We start from the raw sequence: 19,061 nt of genomic DNA, 5'->3' as shown, positions 1-19,061 counted from the left end.
CAGATACTACAGGCTTGGAAAGGCATTAACCATTACACACAACAGCAGGTCAGTTAAGTTGAAAAAATAATTTAATAACTTATCAGTAATAAAACACAAAATGTTTATTCTAACTAAATGCAACTAACTAATGGTTAAGTTGGTTCCCTAAGCTAGAGATGGTAAGAAAAGTTGAAAAGCTATGATGGGAAGGAACCCTCTGGGTGCCTGTGCATCTTCATATTAACATGAGTTTATATTACACAAGCTAGCAACTGTGAACTGGCTAGAGATAGCTAGGATAGTTCAAATCCAGGTTAACTGGCATGAGTCCTTGTAGACTTCTTGTAGAATGCATCCCATTAAATATAGCCTGATAGGAATACACCCCTTACTTTATCATTATGGAAGACTGAGTGTGAATGAAAATGTGTTATCTAGTTACTGTATGCGTCACTAACTACCGGGTGGGGGAAAATGCATCCCTGTGTGTAGGACGCACCCGAGTATCAGAAATCAGATTGTGATCGACTGCAACTTTCATAATAAAGCAATATTGACATTTAATCATCATTCCATATGTACCTTTGAGAAGCATGGATTTAAGGTTGTCATTTTTCGACACTTTAGTATAAATCTTTGTGATTCATCTTAGTCGTTAAGATAACACAGTAAATTTAACAATTGTGAATTGGAGAAATCTATCTAGTAGTTTGAATCCCATGATCAATGACTGTCATTCCTGTCTTGCTGCAGCAACAACCTTCAGGAAACAGTGGAAACTAAAGGAACAGTGTCTCACCTGCTCATTCCTGATGCCCTGGTGCCATGCGATGTGGATGCAGACAATAGGGCTCAACTACACAACACAGGTGCAGGTATGGCAGAAGACTACTGAAATAAATTCAGATTTTTGTGAATGTGATATAGCAACAATTCATATTAGTCAGTTATCAAATCCTGTCCTGACCCTATCCCATTCTATTATCTGTTGGTCAGTTGGCAAGTGTTCTGTCTGTTTCAGCTCAAAATGAATCCACACCACCATTTCTGAATAAGCCCATTACTGACTGTTCCCCAGACACATCCTTTTGCACTAACACCAAAGCAAACTTGGAAACTTTTGTTGAAGACCTCTCAGAAATCACGATGGACCAGTGTCATGTCCCCAGGACAGAAGAAGGCATCCCAGCGGGCGTTCTGGCTGAAAGGGAATCTTGGCCTCGCCTTCATATCACTCCTTTGGAGCCCGTGGCCACAGTGAGGTGAAGGGGAATGACTTGGTGTATTGCTAATTCACCTTAAAGGAGAATGCCACAGCTTTGCCAATATCAATGATCTGTGCTCATTCACCTTAAAGGAGAATGCCACAGCTTTAACAATATCAATGATCTGTGCTCATTCACCTTAAAGGAGAATGCTTCAGCTTTAACAATATCAATGATCTGTGCTCATTCATCTTAAAGGAGAATGCCACAGCTTTTACAATATCAAATTAAAAAACATATCTGTCAAGTGCTTGGAAATTAATTGTGGAGGAGGAGGGCAACATTCTGGCTGCAAGGTTCAAGAAATGGAAATATTGGTAATGATAATTGTATACAGACACCCAGATACCTCCAACAATTCGCTCCGAAAGCCAGCATGCAGATGACATCTCTTAACATGGCTGACACACTCTAAAACAACTTAATGTTTCATTAGTTATGATCATGCAACCAATCACATCATTTTAGAAACAATTCTAATATTCTCTTAATGTGAGCCGTTTGAGACATAACCAATATGGTTCTAAGGCGTACTCTTTCCTAACTCTCCAGCGATTGGAGCGTGCCTGTGGATGATGCTAGAGCGGTATCTGCCATGATCATCACTGATGCCCTGGTTCCTGTATCAGCAGAAACAGAGTATAACCAAGAGCATGAAGAGAAGAAGCGCACTAAGACGGAGAAACCTGAGGTAAGACCATTGTACTCAAAACCACATTCCACATTCCAACCGCATAACCCCTCCCCACCTCACCCCATTTTAATGTGTGTGTCTTCTGTAGTATCTCACCACTGCAAGCGCAACTCATGAAAATGGTAAGATGCAGAACGGAACTTCCTTTTTAAGGGTCGACTAAATACATTTTGATCATTTATTGTTGTGTGACTATTGGCATTTGTTGTCAGTTGCCAGGTCATCAGTACATCTTGCTTCTGATGGACTGGCTGAAGAGATGTCCCCTTTAAAGGAAAGGAGATTGCTTGAGAGCACACGTAGAGGTAGGTCAAGAGAGTTGACCGTATACCCAAAAACATTATATTTTATTATTCGTGTTTATGTGATTGGACATGCACGTGCATTTGTCAAGAAAATCGTGTTTATTTTCTAGCCAAGCTCCATGTCAAACCAGCTCTGCCAGTACGCCGAATTTCATCTCAAAATGCCTCCGCCCAAAAATCCATGCCACCACTCTCCTCGACCCAGATATCCTCTACCAGCCACTCCGCTTCTGCCCAGCCCAACAGCACACCTTTGCCACCATCAGCATTTGAACCTGCATCAAGGGTTGGTGGTGTGGGTGAAGGGGAATCAGCATATGAACCTGCATCAACGGTTGGTGGTGGGGTTGAAGGGGAATCCCCAGTTGTCCAGCACAAAACTCCATCAGGGACAACTCCTACTATGGCCAGGTGATTTGCTTTAACAGTTTACTTATTTCTGTCTGTTTTTATGTTTTTTTGCCTGGAAGATTTGAAGGCAGTCATATCTCTGATTAACACCCTTTTGTGCTAGTTTTACAACAACACTGGCTGTCATATCTCTCTGATTAACAACTTTTGATGCTAGTGTTACACCAACACTGCTAATGCACTTTTACTCCTTTCTAAAGTTGCAATGAAAAAGTATGTGAGCACTTCAGAATGATTCAAATGTATGCAGTTTACTTTAAAATGTGATATGAACTCCACCATTAACGTTACAGTAACATACTCAAAGAAATAGAAAACTGGTTAGCCTTTTCACAATCCACAGCTCATATTTTAATAAATGCATATACTCATACACACACACAGTGGGTGTTTAACAAAATCAACAAGAATACACCAACAGATAGCCATCAAGCCTTCATGAAATGCATTTATTATTCAACAAGAATACTCCAACAGATAGCCATCAAGCCTTAATGAAATGCATTTATTATTCAACAAAAATACACCAACAGATAGCCATCAAGCCTTCATGAAATGCATTTATTATTCAACAAGAATACACCAACAGATAGCCATCAAGCCTTCATGAAATGCATTTATTATTCAACAAGAATACACCATCAGATAGCCATCAAGCCTTCGTGAAATGCATTTATTATTATGGCCGCCGCACGACAGCGCATAGGTCATATAGGTTTAGTCAGAGTTTTTTTTTCTTCTGGTTTTTCAGGTTTTTTTTTTCTGTTTGCCGATTTTCTGTCATCGATTCCCGGGACACTGAAACACCGGGGTGCACGAAATTTTGTGGGCATGTAGCCCTACTAGATTAGCGTGGAACCATTGATTTTTGTTTTGATCCGTTGCACCCCTGTCGGACTGGACCCCTTTTAGAGAGGGTGGGGCGATTAAGTTTTCTGTGAATAAGTCGAAAACCGTAGGGCTTAGGAGGACCACATCTTTTTTGGATTTTGGTCTTAAGAGGCCATGTCAAGCATTCCACTACCACTTATGTCATGTATAGTGCCACCTAGTTACAAATGAAAAAGCAAAAATGGAGTGTTGTAAAAAATGTTAATTGTAAGTTGACAAGGTCCGAACTGCACGAAATCAGAGGTGTGGGATCATTGTGACACCTTCTGAATGCACGTTAAGTTTCGTGGAATGCAATAAATTGATTTATGTGGTTTTACACCAACTGGCCTGTAGGTGGCGCGACACAGTTTTCTTCGAATATCCCGAGAACCGTAGGGCCTTGGAGAGCCTAATTGTTCTTGTTTGTTTGTGTTAAGGGGCCATGTCAACCCATACCATAACCAGTCATTACATATAAAGCGCCACCTAGTTAAAAATTAAAAAGCAAAAATGAGGTGTTTTAATTGCATATATGCTCGAAAAATTACCAAATTTGCCAGGGACATCAAGCCTGTAACCCTCCATCTTCGGTAGAGTTTTTGTCCATTGATGGAGCAAAATGGCTCTGTAGCGCCCCCTAGAACATTGCAAAAAAAACCTGACTATTGGGGTTATTTTGGCGTAGCTTGACGGAATTCGGTACACGTCTTCATCATGCTTTGACGCACCAAAAAGTCTCTTGACGCCATGGTGGCAGGTCCACAGGAAGGCGGCCATTTTGAGTTTGACGGCGTTTGCACACCTTGCATCTGATCGAACTCCTCCGACAGATTTAATGGTAACGCCTTGAAATGTGGTCAGGTTACTCTTCAGCCATGAGCGACTAAAAGTCTTAGAAGATGTTCTCATTAGTCGGAAGGTGTGGGCGTGGCAGACCCTCAAACTTTGCCAACTTGCCAGTGCTTGCCACAAAACACAAAGTCTCTTATAACTCTTGCGTACATTGTTTGATCCAGAGAAAATGTCTTAGGGTGGATGCTGGATCCGGCCCGAACGCGTACATATGCCTGACTGATATCACCTATAGCGCCACCTGTTGGTGGTTGGCAGTGGCGGTCCGTGCATTTCACGACTGGGCCTTCAGCGATGTCCTACACGATGTTAAACTGAGTGAATCCACCTCCTAATACCATCATTATGACGCCATGGCTCTCGAACCATTATATTTATACAGAAAGGCAGTATAAGTGAGCATTGCATTACCTTAACATAGTCGAGTACAACAGAGTTTATTAATATTTCCGGAGCATTTAAAATCAATACACCCGTATTAACAATACATTAAGAGTAGTACACTCTCAGTTATATGATCGCTTGGATATTACTGTCACAACTTAAAAATAAAAGGCGATTTTCAGGGATTAGTCTACAAAGTTTTATTAAGTCCACCGAAAGCTTTAACAAGTTTGTCCACTAAACATCGCATTGTCCCACCTGCAAAGCAGTTTCATTAAACTTCCCATCCTCACGATATCCAGTTTTTCTTGAAAGTTCCGTCTTGAAAATGGCGTTGTAATTGTATCAAAAACTGGAATTATCAAGTTGGTGTAAACTAGTTTATTTGAGTTGGTTAATGTAATTATATTTAGTCTTACCAATTGAAACAACTAGCATATAACGATGTACGTCGTTTTCGCATTAGCCAGCTAAACTGAGCACTGAAGCACTGCACCGGTCTGCCTCAGTATCCAATCAAAGGACGTTTACGTGTCACGTTCAACGCGAGGAAAGAAATCTTCCGGGCCTTCTAGAAGGCCCAGTGTCGCCAACTCGAAATCTGATTGGTTGTCACAACTGTCTGTTTCAGTTCATTCAACTTAAATGAACTGAAACAGCCACTTGTGATAACCAATCAGATGTACACGGGCCTTCAACGTGAATTCTGAAGGCCTCAGGGAAGACTTCTGTTCTCGGGGAAGATTTCGCGGAGCGTGGCAACACATGATAGCTGAAATATGATTGGATGAAAGCTGTAACATAAATTAACAACGCTGGAAGTTATGAAATGAAGATAATGGACATTGAATACATATTTATGAAAAGAAAATATTAAAATTAAATGTATTTTATTACATTTATTTTCTGATTATGTTTAGGCCAGCAGAGAAGGCCTTGAAGGCCCTGACGGACCACCACTGGTGGTTGGAAACTTCACTTTGTTTCCACACCTCTTTATGTGACCTGCTACATTGCAAAAGAAAAATATACCAAAACAATCCCCAAAAAAGTAGTACACAAAACATTACATAACCAAATCATCAAAATCTATCACAAATAATTCCTTTAATGCATAATAATGAAACACAAACCCATTTACACACACAAAACACATAAAAACACACAAACACACTTACAACCATGACTCATTCTGTGCCAAAACCTACTGAACAATTTGGCGGTCATATTTTGAAACGCTTTGCGTTACTTCTAGTTTCACTAATATCAGCTGGGCTCAGGGTAGTGGAGTAGCTAGTTACAGTCACAGAGAATAAAATATGTAATGAAATTAGTTACTTATCAAAATGTTGGTGATTACAAAGGAATTACATCCAAATACAATTTTCTGTAAAAAGCGTTAAAGCTTATTATACAATGGAGAATATATTAATTATGTGGCTTTAAATCTTTTGCCGTCTAGGCTCCATGCATTTGATAGCCTGACTATGTCATACTCATAATTCTAGTCAGAATATGAGTCTGATACTGACCCATTGGGCTGTGATTATGGGGCGTGTTTCAACGAACCAGGAAAAAAAATGCCTCTTCGCTCAATAGTTTTGTAGGTCCTCTAAATGCTTCAACCATTTGTATCCTGTGAAATATATTAGTTAAATATTAAGTGCATTTTAAGGACGGCTATCTGTTTGTGTATTTTGTAGATTTTGTTAAACAAACTATGAGTGTGTGTGTGTGTGTGTTCTATAGATTGATTAAAATATTAATATTATTACAAGGAAACAGTTTAATAGAGTTCACATGTGATGTAACTATAAGCCGATGTAAAGAACAGCATAGCAAATTCAAAACTGATTTAACCTCTCTTGCTCTTGCTCTCTTGAAGTTTGTTATTTTAACTCATAGCTCAATGCTGCAACCTTTAAGCAACATTAGGCAAAGTTTAATATTGGGAAGTTAGGTGCTATTTGGACAGGATCAATGTGAATAACTTATGTGGATATCAACTGTTTTCCAAGACGCATGGGAACCCTGATCAACTTTCCAGTCATGGAAAACGCATGAAAAATAAGAAAAAACGTTATAAGTATTTATGAGTTAAATAATGTTATTATTCTGTGGTCAATTTCTCATAATTTCTAAGATGAGGAACATATAAGTGTATGGTGCAATCTCTGTCAGTCATAGCAGCTATGAAATGATCCCTGGGACACAGCCTTGTTCTCACTCTCTTTTCCCCACATGCATCTGTTCAATCAGTTCAGACTGGATACACAAGTGCACCCATGTTGCAAATAAAGCCTAAGGGTTAACCATGTTTCGCAGAAATGCCTCTCTTCTTGGAATGAAACTGTCACATGTATAGAGAGTCACCAGGCTGTGTTGCTGTTTTGCAGACCTGGAAGAAAACCAAAAGGCTTCCTGTCCTTCATGTCCAGTAAGAGTACATCTGGGGTGACGGCTAAAAAACCTCAAGTCAAACCAGTACAATCGAGGAGGAAGACTATCGCACCAAGGACCATCTCCACAGCAACAGAACTAGCTGCATCCTGCAGTTCATCAAATACAAATAATTTACACTCCCTGGTAAGTAGGCAATGCATCAAAGATTTTAAATGGAGGTTTTTACCTTTTATGTTTTATTTGTTTAAGCCAAGGTTTGTAGTTTCTTGTTAATGTGATTGTTAACTTGTGTATTTACTGAAGTGTAGAATATGTGAAATATATTGGGTCATAGTATTTATCTTGCCAATGGTGGAAATAAAAAAATAAGTGGTTAGTTGACACATGCTCCTTTGCCATGCTCTGTGCACACAAAGAATGAACATAATCTCCATCAGCAGTTTTGAGAAATAATCAGTTGGAGGGAAAGTTTGAATGCATAGCCAACAACATAGCAGTTTCAAAATACACTACCACACCTGAAAGATGTACAGACAAATATGAAGACAATATACAAACATTCCTTTGATTATGTTGGAAATGAAGGTAAATATCCAATATTTAGTAGATCACTTGCAATCAAAGCTGCAGATAGGAATTGAACCCAGGTCGACCTTGCAAAAGATGACGACGCTTACTGATGCGCCATTAACACCATATGTATATCTGAACCGCATAACACAGATATTTTGTTCCTTATATCTAATAGAAAGCATTATGGATACACTACTCCACAAAAGACGTACATACATAAAGAAAAAATGTAATCTGATGATACGATTTAGAGCAGGGTTACTCAATAGGCGGACCCCTGTCCGGATCAGGACCCAGAGGCAATCAAATTTGGATCGAAGCCAAAATCAACATTCTAATGCCGCCTGGCCTTCACACCTTTTATGCCCAAGTTTAGACCACAAAAAAAGTGTCACCTTTCACCAGTGTTGGGCAAGTTACTTCAAAACTGGAATGCATTATTTATTACTTGTTACTGTCATTTTAAAGTAATTCGTTACATTACAATATTACTGTTTTTAAAATGTAAGGCATTACACTACTATTGTATTACTTGTAAGTTACTCGCACCAAAATCACTGGAAGTATGGATTTGGCAATCTTACTGTAATGAAGCTCAAGACGCTCAATTAGTGAATCACACATCCAGTGGAAGGTGATGTGGTATCTGTACTTATGGTAAACAGTAGAACATATTAGCCACAGTGATGGCTCATGGCACAATACAAAGAACAATCATCGCAAGAACAGACAAAAGGTCAAAGTCTGGCAAATTGTGATAGAAATACTGTAACTTTAGGCCTATTCATATTAACAATAATTGGACTGTATTGTAATGTCTAAAAATATGACAGGATACAACATTAGCATTTCTATGCCTTTATTATTTCCAACTTCACAGCATTAAGCATAGTTTATGCGTCATAAAAAATTGTTTGCAATTGGATTAGTGTATGGGCTGTACACCTATGGTGGGGAGGCAGTATAGCACCTGGGCATCCAAGTCCTTTGTGAAGGTTTTTCGGCTTTGAAGTACATGCTGAAAATATAAGAAAATAGCCAGATTTCAAATTCAAGAGTCTAAGATATAAACACTACATATTAGCTAAGGGGCCTTACAATGTACAACCCAAATGAAACCAACTATTTTTGTAAGGTATGGCTGTGCTGAACATGAAGATTGAAATATTTGGGTGCATTAGGCTACCTGCCTCATGAGAACATTTACATTGAAAAATTAATGTGTGTCAAAATATTTTTTTCTATGGGACAGGTAGCACAGGCTAGTGCACCCCAATGTTTCAATGTTCATGATCAGCACGCCCTTACAAAAATGCTCCACATTATATTTCAAATTTATAAAACGCATACATGTATAGGCCCTAGGCTAGATCTAAAAAATAAAATAAAAATCCATATGGGACAGAAACAGGCAGTGCATCACACATTTTCAATATTAACCTTCAAATTCAAGTTCATCTTATGGTTTATTGTATTAAACATACTTCTTGTAGACTACGTTTCATCTTAATACATTGACGTGGTTCACAATGACGTTATGTATCTGTTCTGATCTAGAACTATGTAGGTTAAACCAGATACATAGAAGGATTCTAGAAAGATAGAAAGATTCTATGGCTCTGGGCTAAACTAGTGTTTAATGATTTGTAGGTAAACTGCACTTTAACAGAAAGACGCTTTATCTTACATGTACACTGTATGGTAAAAGAGCTAAGTTAGTAACGTTACCTAGTATTTTCAGCTAACAAGCTAGCGGGTTAGCGAATAAAAAATCCCTGTGTTCAGTTAGATATGTAGCGGAGCTAGAGACTGTCAATACATTTGTTTGCTTTGATAACAGTCTTAAGTCAAACGATACAGCCACAGTGGCGGGTGAAGTAACATCACATAGCCTAGCCTAGCAGGGAGAACCTTGGTGCTAAATTAGGCTAACGTTAATTCTCTGAACTTGTCTGATCATGTTGATGGCCACATATTTAATCGTTTGTGATTCATTTTTTAGGCTATATTCTGAGAATGGAAAAGTACATTTTTATTCATGTCTGTTAGAACCAATGAATGTGTGGCTCCAAACCACATTTAATTTAATTGTGACATGGCTTCAGAAGGAAAGTTACCTTAGCCCAGTAAGAAAAAAACATGTTGACGCAATGGTAGTGTGGGTATTATATGCAAGGATACCATATCTGAACGTTTTAGCCTTACCCTGTCAGTCATCATTGCTGCTAGTGGCCACAGGGATCTCGCTGCCAATTTTTCGGAAAGCTGGCGATTCCACCGTTGAAAGCGGCATCGATTAGCCTAAAGGAAAAGGAAGTGAAACATTTTGCGCCGACGTTTCACCTCTGCTGATCTCGCGGTGATTTTGGCGAATTTGGATGAAGGGAAATAAAACACTTCATTCCAGGTTAAAAATGCATTGTAACGCGCGTTACTGACATTTGTACCGAGGTAAATATTACAATTTTTTTTTCTGTAATGCCTTACATTACCGCGTTACCGCAAAAAGCAATGCATTACAGTAATTCGTTACTTTTGTAACGCGTTACTCCCAACACTGCCTTTCACACAAATAAGGCCAGACCACATCACCTTTTGTGCATAGTTTGACCATTTTTGTTGGAGTTCTGACCCTGGACTGAATGGAAATTTGGCGATTGGACCTTTTTAGAGCAATCTTCATACTAAACTCTGACCTAGCAAAAGGCCCATAGGCTCTTAAATGTTGTCTCAAATGGGAAGCATAATGCATGCATCGTTGCACTTCTGTGTTTAAAACCATATATTCAATTTTTTTAGATTTACAATAGTACACACCCACACACACATCTATATTATATTATATTGTGTTTTCATTCATCTTCAATGTGAGTGGGGATACTGATATGGCTATCATGTAGCCTATATATCACCTTTCAACGTAATGTAAAATCCTGAATTCTTGGCCAATGTTTACAAAGGACGGACGGCTTTGCTTAACTGTATTTAAACACAATTCAATGTTAACTGTAACCACTTGGGGACCGCAAGCAATAAAGGAGAATGAAGTGGTGGTTTATGAGTAGGGATGGGAACCGAAACCCGGTTCTTGTTTAGAACCGGTTCCTAATGAGCCGAATCTTTGGAATCGTTAGCCAAATTTAAAACCGGGTCTGTAAACGGACCTCTGTGCCGTGTGCGCATGCGCGAACTCTTCCTTTAAAAAATCAGACCGCAGCAGAAATGGCAACTAGACAGAAGCGATCTAAAGTGTGGCTTTATTTCACTCGAACAAATGCAAACATTGTCACTTGTAACGTCTGTAAAACATGTATTTCGTCAAAGGGAGGAGGTACTAGAATAAGCACTTGAGCACACAACATGGTATTAAATTACAAGATTGTCATGTTTTTGATGCCTGCAGCAGCTCAACTAACGACGGCGCTTCATCCCTAACTTACCAAGGTAAACTCCTCAAAATGTTTGATCATAACGGTGTTACTCGTGTATTATCAGCAAACGTTTGCGTTGTCATGTTAACCATAACTAAACTTAGCATTTAATTGCTTAACAGAATGGGCGATGTTGGACATTGTCATATAACGTAGGCTAGCTTAGCTGTAGAATCTTCTATTTTCAGCCGTTGGCTTGAGGCAGAGGCAGTGCTTGCCTCCCCTCTGTTGGCTCTAGAAAGTTTGCTGATAACACACGAGTAACACCGTTATGATAAAACATTTTGAGGACTTTACCTTGGTAAGTCAGGGATGAAGCGCAAAAGACTCCGTTAATAATGGCGTTGCCTAGCAACGCGTGCAGCTCCCTAGATGTGGATACGTTTCTCTTTCAATTCAGTGGCAGCAATAGTTAAGTTTTAAATATACTGAGTGCCTAGTTTGCGAATCATCTTTGTTCAAATACGTATGTGAGGCATTGTGTGCATGATACAAGTAAGTAGCCTATGTTTCAGTACGTTATTGTGTTTGTAGTGGGTTCTGCATATTAGAAGCGTTAAGCATAATAGTTCGCAATTAGCCATACAACCAAGCAACCTACAAGAAAATATACAGTCCTTTAGTTTACTCAATAACAAGGGCTTCATGTCAGATCAGAAAATTCAACGATGTTGTTAGTGCCATTTTATTGCCAGATTTAGTTTATCTCAAGAGTGCAATGAGGGAGGGGTTTAGATTGGACTAACTAAAACTAAACCTGGATGCATGTAATGTTCCAACTATTATGAGACATTTCCTGAGGTATATCTGCTCTGGAAAAGAAAGATCAGTAGGTAGCAGAGGAAGGGTTGTATAGGGGTTGTTTGCTATTTCACTCATTCACTCATACACTCATCTATACAGTATAGATGAGTGAATGAGTGAAATAGCAATCAACAGTGCTCTGCAATGTCAATGTATAGCTTTAGAGTTGACACTCTCACCACATATGCATTTAAATATTGTTGTTTTATATTTAGTGGCAGGAATGTCTGTTTTTTAATAAAAGTTTTTGGTTATTTATGTAAACATTCTGTTTATGGTGTGTGCAGCATTCTAGAAATTTATATAAAAGAACATTAATGTAAAAAACCAGTTTGTGCTCTTTTTTCACCCCTTACCCAATAAGAATCGATAAGAGAATCGATAAGGAATCGAATCCATAAGCAGGAATCGATAAGGAACCGGAATCGTTAAAATCGTAAAGGTTCTCATCCCTATTTATGAGCATTTGAGAAGTGAGCCAGACTCTCTCTCTCTTTTATTTACCAGGGCTCTGTGTCTTGACACCAGGGTACTGTTCGGCGACGCTCGCTAAGCGGTTTAGCAAGCTAGATTCCAGGCTAAAAAAAGAGAACGCCCCTTTATCGGGTTCGGCGAAGCAACTTCTGATAAATTACCATAGTAACATATCACTTAGCACTAACCTGCTCCAGGGCAGGCTATACTAAGTTTAGCTGGCTAAACTTGCCACACCCCTGGCAAAAGGAGGGATCCCATTGACCAAGGACTAAAAGGAGTCATATTAGATAGTTTGATTAGCGTAGGGAGAGAGTTCTTTGTGATCCGCCAAGATCCATATTCCCTTTTTTGTGAGTGGTAGCCTACGTTTTTGTAATGTCGGCGATGCGGAGAACAAAGCACTCATAATTATATGACAGTGTTATATTGACATTAACCCATCTCCCTTATGGAGATATTGGCGAAAGTTGTTTAAGATCTTGATTTTATGTCCCTTCTACAATCACGAGGTTATTAACCATACGTCATCAACAAATGCAACTTACATCATTGCAAACAAAAAGGTGGATGCATGATAAGAAGAGAGAAATAGGCCTACACACAATATATTTTCATTGCTTCAATTTATTGAATTTCTTATTAATACATTTACATTTAGTCATTTTGCAGACGGTTTTATTCAAAGCGATTTACAAGGAGATGTAAAACTACAATTACTACGGAGGCGAAGGGGGTCGAACCAGCGATCTGTTGCATGCAATCCATGTAGGGCTGCCACTAACGACTATTTTTCTATCGATTAATCTATAGACTATTTTATCGATTAATCTAAACGATTAATTTTCCTCCCAAATAAAAAATAAATAAAAAATTCACCATTTTAGCTCAGTTCATTCATTTTATTTTTTACATAATGCAGCCCAAAACAAAATGTAAACAAAGGCTGACATATTAAAGTGCAAAACTGCAAGTTTAAACTAGCAACTCCCAACATGATAAAAAAAGAGGACTTGTTATAAGTCAGCAGCGCAACTCCAAAAGAAATGTTATTTCTATTAAACCCCTAAAAAAAAGTAAAAGTGCAACATGTTTAAAGTGTAAGTGTGTCCAGCTCAAAATGTAACTCAAATATTAATAACATGTCAGTTAGAGATGTGAATGCAGCACAAAACAAAATGTAAACAAAGGCTGACATATTAAAGTGCAAAACTATGGAGAAGAACAAGAGCAATCCGAGATTTCTGACCTCCAGCAAGGGTTGACGTTGATAGTAAAGCAAGATCTATCTCTCGGGGCGAATGATACACATTGTAGTATGGGTGAGGATTTTGGTTCGTGAAAAATCCCAATGAGGTTATTTGTCAAAACAAGGAATGATGTTTAGACTAATACACGATCTTTCTCTCAATGTCCCAATACGATATTGATCCTAACATGGCCGAGACATGTGCTTCGCGTGACTCACTAAACGTATGTGATACGTTGTCACTGTACGTGATTCCTGAAATTTTAATGGGGATGTCCCAGGACCAAGATTCACCTCTTGTGAAAATTTCAGAAAGATCCGCCCAGTAGTTTCTGAGAAATCTTGTCCACAGACAGACAAACAGACGGACAAATAAATAAATTAATAAACGGACCCGATCGCATAACCTCCTTGCTGGAGGTAATAATTAGGGTGATGCACGAGTATCAAAACAGAGGTAACCAACAGGGAACAGCGCTCAAGACATCCAGGAACATGAACGTGTATGGTAAACCATCCTGTATGCGATGATGCGGTGCTCATGTTTTCAGCAAAAGAGGCTTTATAGCAAGGTTTAGTAATAACGGAGAATGCGTTCACAAGTTTGGGTTTCACGTTCAGCCGTAAGAAAACAGAAACTATGGTCTGCAATTGAAACGCTGATTACACACTATCAGGTCAAGCTTGAAGAGTCATATATTGTGAACAGTACAGAGCGTAACTATCTTGGCACCATGCTATCATCTATTGAACTCAAGAAGCTCATCGAACATTGCATTGCCTCCGCTGTTGCAAAGTTTGGAGCACTGAGAAAGGTGCTTAGAGACCACCGCTGCCGCTATGATTTTTCAAAAACTGAAGCGTTGACTGAACGCGACCAATGACTGGTGCCAAAAAAGACTGACGTCAGGCACGCAGCAATTACGTTGTGATACGGAAGACGCACATTCGTTACACTGAACTGAAGCGTTTTAGAAATTGAAAAGGTCAATTCATTAAAAAAAAAAGATGCATCGACTTAAATTATTGATGCCTACGCATTTTTACCGTCGACTTCGTCGACCACATCCACTAATCGCGGCAGCCCTAAATCCATGAGCTCTAACCGCTGCACCAAAGTCACATATTCGACATCGGAAAAGATATAACGTCTTAGACAGCCTATAGACAGTTTCTTATATTGCTGTCGCAGCCGCGGCAGTGTTGAATTTTGACTGATTATAGTCTTGAATTCTTCATAATGTGTTCATGGTCATATCCTGCCTTAGCGGTTTAGACTGGTCTTGAATTCTTCATAATGTGTTCATGGTCATATCCTGCCTTAGGAGTTTAGACTATTGTAGCGTTAAAAATAATCATGGTTTTGGTGATCAACCTTTCCTGCCTTTTGAAGCAGGACGTGCATCACAAGTTAGCTGACAAGTTTACCTGGGAAAACTTAACTTGACGATTTTTTATCCTAGCGCACTTCGCCAGACCGGCTTGGCCTGTTCTCATTTAGCGAGCTATATTATCTCATGTCGCGAGCTAAATTAATTATCTTAGCTTCAGTTGTACGCCGAACAGGGCCCAGCTGTACAGAGGCAGAAACTCAGAGGAACCTGTGCATTATTTGCTATTGCATGTGCTGTGCAAAAACATACCGCCAGAAAATTGTCAATCAAAAGATGGTCGAATGTGAAGGGAGTTATACAATTGCTTGAGCAAAATTTGCATCTCCATAGAGCCCCTCATCACCAATCAGAACACAGGAGACACTCTGTGCTCGTATGTGCATCTTCATAGAGCCCCTCATCACCAATCAGAACAGAGGAGACACTCTGTGCTCGTATGTGCAGCAGGTGCACTGCGTCTGTCAAACAGCACATGGGTGCAGATAGAACCTCACCGTTTAGAGAGCTATTGATTCTGTGTGTTTGTTTTGGAGGCTGCAGTTTGAGGTGCTGCTGAATGTATTTATAAATAACATAAACACCTTTGTGTTTAACACCACCACAAACATCCTCCAAAATGATCATGCCGTTGAATAGCCACCTCTCTTAAACGTTTCAACGTAAACTGAACATTATAATAATCATGAAGGGATATTTTTTGCAGGACCTTTTCACTTTCAAGTGTACATTATAAACTGCTAACTGAGTGCATGTTCTCTTGGTCAATTGCAAACCCCTAAAAACTTGTTTATAGGCCATATTGTTGTCAGTAATCATGTTGATATCATTATGCCGTTATTGAGAAAATATCCGGAGAGAGTTATTGGGATATGGTAATCTGGCTGTGTGAATATCGGGAGAGAGTTATTGGGATATGGTAAACGTGGCTGTTTGAAGTAGCTTTAAAAATGTCCTAAATGCGAATGTATTTAGGCAGAAAACATGTTATCTTCAACGCTTTTTCATTCCCATCAATACACTTGGATGTTAGTCACGCAAGAATAGAACATAGAACAGAAGAACATATGAGTGCACCTCTGTGGATCCGTCCTGGTTCCTCCTGACTCCTCCCCATCCTCCACTATCAAAACGTAACAATAATTATTTATCTATGAGTTGTGACCTGTGCTGGGTTTAACTAAGGCAGATCACATTTGGAATGGTTGTTTTGAACAGCACTATGTTTGAGCAAGGGTTCTCAAACCTGGAGGGAGTTTGCTTAAAGACACTGGAGCTCAACAGAGCGTTTCAGACAGAGGGTACAGTATGAGAAAAATGTGTTTGGAATATTGAAGCAGGACAGTATTTTCTGGTAAACCCCAAAAATAAAACGGTGAACCTTGAAAATGAACATAGTGGGTCCTCTTTAAAATAAGAACTTTAATTTAAGGAGACATGTGTGAACTCTGTATCTCTTTCTATCATTTGTTCTCAGCAGAATCATGAGGTCATCTCATCTGAATCAAGAGACTCTAGCGTCAGGCATCACTCCGAGGAGCCCACAAGTATATCGGAGTACTTTCTCAGTAACATCTTTACCGAGGTGGAGGAGCCAAACTGAATTTGAATGGGTGTCCAGCCTAGATGAAGAGGTAGCAACTGAACAGAAGACCTGTCTGATGAATCAAACAGGCTGTAGGGATTGTGATGTCACAGTCTGAAGATCCTCACATTCCATGAGGTCTGTCCAGTGTCTAGGAGCTGCAAGGGGGGAGTCATGCCAGTCTGAAATCAGTTTCTGATTGGTGTTAGCTAGACTTGAAGCAACTAGAATCCACTGTGAACTATGGTATGGAACTGTATATAGGTTATTGAATTTGTGCCGACCAGTATGTGTGTAACTGAGGGCCGGGACACACTATGTTGGGTACTCTATCTCAATCCCAGTCCCAATTTTAATTTAATGATTAATTAGGCAGTCATAATTCCTTTCCAATTTGTGTGTTTTGGGGAAATTTGTGTAGAGAATAAGAATGATGTTTTGGCTACAATGTGGATTCTGAAGTTCTCCCTTCTTCCAGGTACGGGCAACAATAGTGTGTGTGTTAAAACAAGTAACAGATTTTTGTGTAAAAAAAAATCACTGTTCATATTATAATATATATATATATATATATATATATATATATATATATATATATATATATATAAGTGTCAGTGGTTTTCTCATGCTTTTCTTTTACAGTATTTTTTCGAATTTCATTATTTTACAATACTTTTATTTGCTGCTGTCATTGTTTCATTGTTCCCGGCCTTCTCAAACTCAGTCCTGTGTGCACAGACTATAAATAAAATGTAATATTAAATGACATCTCGCCTATTTATGGTTTTATTCTGTTTTGCGTGTGTGATGTAGGGGTGGGCGATATACCGGTTTGATAGTAATACCGCGATGTTGCCACGCCATGATATGGATTTTGCAATATGGATATCGCGATTTATTTATAATTCATAAATTCGAATTTGGCATTAATATTTTTTATTCCAAATTTCAACTGAGTGATAGTACTATGTAGCTACATCTTTTTTTTATTTTAATCTAACCTTTATGGGTTCTTACGAATAAAAGAATGTATGTTAATATGTGGACCTATTTTTTGAGCGCACGTCGCATGCACTTGTTGCGCGCATGTAGTGGTAGGCAGCTGCAGTTAGGAGGCAGGTTAACTTTAGAGGAAAACATTAACAATCCAGGATGAGCGAAAACCCAAAAATTGATGTCGCTCAAGGGCAGGAGGATGAATTGGTTAAGAAGAAAGGGGACACCTCTGTTGTTTGGAACTGGTTTTGCTTTAAAATCCCCGACCAAAAAAGAATAATAGACAGTTGAGTCGCCGTGTTGTTTTAACCGAAGGTGTAGGCACCAGCAACCTGTAAAATCACCATTCAATTGACAGCTTGCAAATTGTCTACTGGTTGTTTATCATATCTCCACTCTTCGTCCAAAGCCAAATCTAAGGTCCAACATTTATCAAAAGCAACATGACTTGTCGATAGCGATATTTTATGCCCCGTCGTTTGAAGCGTACCTTTTAGCTCCGGCATTGGTCTCCCATTATTTAACATTTACATTTCAATTGAAATTCCAGTTTCAGGCTCTCGCACGGCCCCTTCATTAAGTAACATGTCTCCTCTGTTTGAACAGTAAATGCGCAAATTCGGCAATTTCTGATTATAAAAATGCTTGAAATGATTGGAATCATACAGAAATTACAGTTGTAGCACATATCAGTAGAGAAATATTTATTTAATTTTATCATTATTCGATTTATACTTTTCATGAAGACATATTTTGCCTTAACTAATATCATTAAGCTAATAATGGCTAATAAAATGTGAATCTGATTTTTTTTACCCTCATATATCGTGATATCATATCGATATCGTCTGAACAGTGGAAAATATCGTGATATGAATTTTAGCTCATATCACCCACCCCTAGTGTGATGACGTGTTTCCTAGGCACATCCTAAAGGCGGACACAATGGGCTTTGTTATACTTTTAACTGCCAACGGAGACTTCTGCAGTCCTTATTGTATATCCCCACATCACTCTCTGAACTGGTTTATCTTGGCTGGCGTGTGTGGAAGCATATGAGTGCACACTTATCGCCATCACCACGCCAAACATTTCACCCCCCACTCATTCAAGTTCAAGTATTTATTTGTCAGATACACAGAAAAACAGAGTCTGACTGGGCACTGAAATTCTTATGCCAAGACACCGCACAACAACCTACCATAGCATAACATAACATATAAGTACTCTGAACAATTACACATATAATAAGCATAATAAACCTACAAAATATACAAAATAAATATACAATACAATCTGCTAAAAATATAATACACATATAGTAACCTAAACTAACCTAATATACCTATACTAACCTAAAGACAAATCAAATGTGCCTGGTATCAGGTA

At 38.9% G+C, this 19,061-nt stretch overlaps 1 protein-coding gene across 6 annotated transcripts in view; it reads left to right on the top strand.

Moving 5' to 3' along the window:
• Positions 1–17,171, top strand: part of LOC308372789 (uncharacterized protein) — a 92,017-nt gene extending 74,846 nt beyond the window's left edge. For 3 of the 6 annotated variants that reach the window (XM_080848104.1, XM_080848102.1, XM_080848101.1), the window contains exons 23-30: positions 736–857; positions 1,004–1,244; positions 1,800–1,938; positions 2,030–2,063; positions 2,154–2,246; positions 2,357–2,657; positions 7,163–7,352; positions 16,569–17,171. In XM_080848104.1, the coding sequence (XP_080704230.1) occupies positions 736–857; positions 1,004–1,244; positions 1,800–1,938; positions 2,030–2,063; positions 2,154–2,246; positions 2,357–2,657; positions 7,163–7,352; positions 16,569–16,694 (1,246 nt within the window). In that variant the 3' untranslated portion in view covers positions 16,695–17,171. The remainder of the gene's footprint in view (positions 1–735; positions 858–1,003; positions 1,245–1,799; positions 1,939–2,029; positions 2,064–2,153; positions 2,247–2,356; positions 2,658–7,162; positions 7,353–16,568) is intronic. The other 3 variants (XM_080848106.1, XM_080848105.1, XM_080848103.1) reach the window with 3 other exon arrangements.
• The last annotated feature ends 1,890 nt before the right edge of the window (positions 17,172–19,061 follow it).

The sequence above is a fragment of the Sprattus sprattus genome, assembly GCF_963457725.1.
Source record: "Sprattus sprattus genome assembly, chromosome: 11".
Classification (NCBI taxonomy): Eukaryota; Metazoa; Chordata; class Actinopteri; order Clupeiformes; family Clupeidae; genus Sprattus; species Sprattus sprattus.
The sequence above is the reverse complement of the archived record's forward strand: the minus strand, read 5'-3'. Positions and strand labels throughout refer to the sequence as shown.